Consider the following 4238-nt stretch of genomic DNA (forward strand, 5'->3'; position numbering starts at 1 on the left):
CAATAAATACTTGGTAGAAGTTCTTTCTGAACGTCACTCCAACACAAAGCCTAAAGAAGTTCCCTAATTCAATTTTACTTCTCTTTCTGTGAAATGAAAACAAGAGGCTCTGCAACAAGCAGAACAAGAGAGTAACCAGTGGGCAATGAAAACAATTATCCTCTGAATTAGGAACAAACTTGTGTGCGAAGGACAGTAGGATCATGAAGGAGAAGTTCATCCTTCTGCTGAATCTGTATTTGGTCTTCCGTGTCCAAGCCATTCGAGGTGAGTGTTAAATTTAGTCTCTTTTATCCTTCCATGGTTGCCTTTCTTTTTGTATGTGTCTCCTTTCATCTAATGCTCTTCCTCATTTTCTGCTTGCTTTTCTGCTTCCTTCTGCCACTGCCTCCTAGGCTGTAGGAGAACAGGCATCTTGGTCAAAACCAGTGTGTAGCAGATGCGTGTGCAGACAAACCACTTGTAGGTTGCTGGTATGGACAGGTGAAATACTGGACAAATGGATGAGTGGTTAATGAGTGAATAGGAAGGAGGCATAGATACCAAGAGTTAGTGCAACTATCGGAAAATGAAGGGCTGTGTGACTCACATGGCAGTGTACAGGAATAGAGAAAGGTGGACAGGTACAAGACGTGTGTGTGTGTGTGTATGGGGGTCTACCAACAGCAACATCCAGATGACCTGATTTTCTTCTTGTGGAACTGCTGACAGATAAAGAGACCATCTGCCATATTCTTTCCCTTCCCTCCCCTCCCCTTCCCTTCCCTTCCCTTCCCTTCCCTTCCCTTCCCATTTGATTTAGTAGAGCTGGGAATGGGAAGTATCTCCGTGGGTCACCCAGTGCACCATGTCTGCATCAAGACTAAGCCTGTACCCATCCTAAAGAGATCAGAATAAAAGTGGTGTTGGAAGGTGTGCCTCATGGACATCTCCCTTTTTCAAGACAGATGCCAATGCCCGATTTCTGCGTAGCTTGGGGAGTTTTGCTGCCTGGCCCAGTCTCAGTTGCAGGACATCTGCCTTTGAGATCTCTGAGGGAAAATGTGTTACAGTGTAGGTCAGGCTGGTCTCTTGGCATTCCAAGCCTTAGCCTTACTTTCAGACGATCCCTTTCTATGTAGGATGCTCCATTTTCTGGTTATGCACGGAATGCCACCATTGAACTTTGTACTGGTTTTTGGCAGAAGACCAAAGTAAGGTCTCCTCTCGTACAAAGACAAAATGATCCCCATATGCCTGCTGACCATGGTATCTACTAATCCCTGGAAACAATCAGTGTTTGAAAAGTGATACCTTGGCTAGAATTATGTGCCTCCCAGGCACAGAGGTCTCACTTCATTGCTGTAATCTGTAGCTTGGTTTGGACATTGCATTTTGTGGAGATGTGCAGAATGGCCACAGCTCTTCCTAGTTTCACCAGGAGTCATTTTTTGATGCCATGAGGAGTGTGCTGTTCTCAGTGCCTTTCCCATGCTGCCATCAGAATCACCGTGCCTCCTGCTTTCACTGTTTACATTTTTAATAACTGCCTCTTTTTTTTGCCTGAATTCCTTTCTCAGAGAGTACCTCTATGAAGAGCCTGAGCTGCTACAATGACTACAACTCACAGGTGACCTGCACATGGATGGAGCATTCAGAAGCTCATGCCCTCGTTGGTATGAGTCTTTACCGAAGGGATAATGCTACAATGTAAGTACCTGAAATGTGCAGTGGTGGATAAAAGTCCAAAGGGAACTTGTCCACAACTTGGAGTCCTGACCAATTATGAAACAAGGTCAGCTCATAGATGAAGAATAGTTGCCTAAATCCCAAATTGTAAGGTAATGCTGGTGAGTAGATAGAAATACCTCCAGGACTTCACAAGCCTTGGGCTGACTCTTTTGTTTATGGGTACGTACGCACAGGTGTGGTCAGTCCCACCCATACTTCAGGCACATCCCCGGTTTCCTTGCTAATACCCAACTTTTAAAAACAGCAATCGTGCTGAATAATGCTTGCTGACATACAGTTGGCTAGGAGACTCCATCCTATCCTGGAAGACAGTATTTGGCCTTAGATATTCACAACTTAATATTTCTCAACTGAACTGGAACAATGTAATATACTGGGCATGAAGCCATAAGCACAAACAAAATTCCAGAGAGTACAAAAAGAAGCAACGCATCTCTCCAGCAGCTCAGGCTACTGCAAGCACACAAAGCTTGTCCCTCTCCTGACTAGTTTAAAATATTGTTTCTAATTTTCATGATGCTCCTTGGCCTGGAGAAAGGCTATCTAAAAGGATGATTAACATTCTGGATGAAGTCTTTAATGAATACATCAGGTCCCTTGACAGAACAGAACTACTAAGGCTACAGAAGTACATTTGGGTTGGAGAGTGTTTTTTCAAAGTGTCTGTCTGGGACTGCAACATGAATGTCTTCAAGAAGCTAGGGATCATCAGAAACTTTACTGCCTTCCACTCCGAGTAAAAGGCGCATTTGCATTACATTATTTTTCATCATATGGTTTCTCACATAAAAAAGATGAGATTACATAGAATGAGGCTAAAAAAGAACAAAAATAGGCTGGTACCAAACTGTAACATTCTGCTGCACAACTTGGAAATGGGAAGGCATTTGAGAAAAATCCTAGTGTTAAAAATGTTTGTCCTATTAACTGATGCATAACAGGACTAATAGGTACAGTGAGAAGAGGATATCAGTGCCTGAGTAAATTATAACAAAAGAATGAGAGGGAATTGGCTTCAGACATTTAATTGTGCATTGACTGTAGATCTCCAAATCAGATCTTCATGGATCACTTTCTCTGTACACAGGGAGAACAAAATATGAGCCAGCAGTGAGCCCAGGTGGCCAAGAAGGCCAAAGGCATCCTGGCTCCTATCAGGAATAGTGTGGCCAGCGGGAGTAGGCAAGTGATACTTCCGCTGTACTCAGCATTGGTGAGGCTGCACCTCAAATACAGTGTTCAATTTTGGGACCCTCATGACAAGAAGGATATTGGGGCACTGGAGAGTGTCCAGAGAAGGTCAACAAAGCTGGTGAGGGGTCTGAAACACAAATCGTATGAGGAGCAGCTGAGGACACTGGAGTTGTTTAGCCTGCAGAAAAGGATGCTGAGGGGAGACATCAGCCTCTACAACTGCCTGACAGGAGGCTGTAATGAGGTGGGTGTTGGTCTCTTCTCCCAAGTAGTAAGTAGTAGGACAAGAGGAAATGGCCTCAAGTTGTGCGAGGGGAGGTTTAGATTGGACATTAGGAAAAATTTCTTCACTGAAGGTGTTATGAGGTACTGGAACGGGCTGCGCAGGAAAGTGGTCGAGTCCCCATCCCTAGAGGTATTTAAAAGACGGGTAGATGAGGTGCTTAGAGACATGGTTTAGTAGTGGACAGGTACGGTTGGCCTCAATGATCTTAAAGGTCTTATACAAGCAAATGACTCTATGATTCTATGAAAAGCCTTACTGTTAAATTGTTTGTCATATTAACTGATGCATAACAGGACTAATAGGTACAGTGAGAAGAGGATATCAGTGCTTGAGTAAGTTATAACAAGAGAATGAGAGGGAATTTGCTTCAGACATTTAATTGTGCATTGACTATAGGTCTCCAAATCAGATCTTCATGGATCACTTTCTCTGTACACAGGGAGAACAAGAAGATGCTTTGCAAACGCCAGACAGAAAATGACTTACATGGGGCTCCAGACTCCTATGTGCACTGGCTTTGTCACACCACTACAGAGAGTCTTGACATGGGGGTAGATTATATTTACAGCTTCAAACCTAACAAGACACTTCAAGCAGAACTAAATGTTGATCTTTTTCAAAATGGTAAGGATTAAATACCAAATTCTCATTGTCCAATGAATATCAGGGAGCTTTGAGAATGTATTTGCCATTCAGTCACAAAGTGAATTCCACTTCCATTGTTAGAAGTACCGAAGACCTCCACATCAAGAGGATGGGGCAGGGAGGGGAAAGGGCAAGTCTCTGGGAACAGCTGGACCTGGAAGGGGGTCTCAAGCAGGAGCTGCTTGGTGGGGCAGGGATAAGATACTCTGGAAATGGGGAAGCTTGCCTAGGTATTTTCTTGCCCTGTTCATGTCCCTGTCCTCACTGTCTCCTCTCATGGGTTGTACCTTCACATTCCAGTTCAGACCCTCCCACCTAAAAACCTCTCAGTTCAGACCCTCCCAACTCAAAATCTCTCAGTACAGACCCTCCCACCTCAAAA

General features: G+C 44.0%; 1 protein-coding gene across 1 annotated transcript in view; it reads left to right on the forward strand.

Annotated features, from left to right (window-relative positions):
* LOC104134211 (cytokine receptor common subunit beta-like) overlaps nucleotides 1–4238 on the forward strand; it is a 27132-nt gene that overhangs the window by 12769 nt on the left and 10125 nt on the right. Inside the window, exons 7-10 of the mRNA XM_035903176.1 lie at nucleotides 105–267; nucleotides 1560–1689; nucleotides 3651–3835; nucleotides 4157–4230. Coding sequence (XP_035759069.1) covers nucleotides 204–267; nucleotides 1560–1689; nucleotides 3651–3835; nucleotides 4157–4230 — 453 coding nt within the window. The 5' untranslated portion in view covers nucleotides 105–203. The remainder of the gene's footprint in view (nucleotides 1–104; nucleotides 268–1559; nucleotides 1690–3650; nucleotides 3836–4156; nucleotides 4231–4238) is intronic.

The sequence above is a fragment of the Egretta garzetta genome, unplaced genomic scaffold, assembly GCF_000687185.1.
Source record: "Egretta garzetta isolate BGI_Z169 unplaced genomic scaffold, ASM68718v1 scaffold51, whole genome shotgun sequence".
In the NCBI taxonomy this organism is placed as follows: domain Eukaryota; kingdom Metazoa; phylum Chordata; class Aves; order Pelecaniformes; family Ardeidae; genus Egretta; species Egretta garzetta.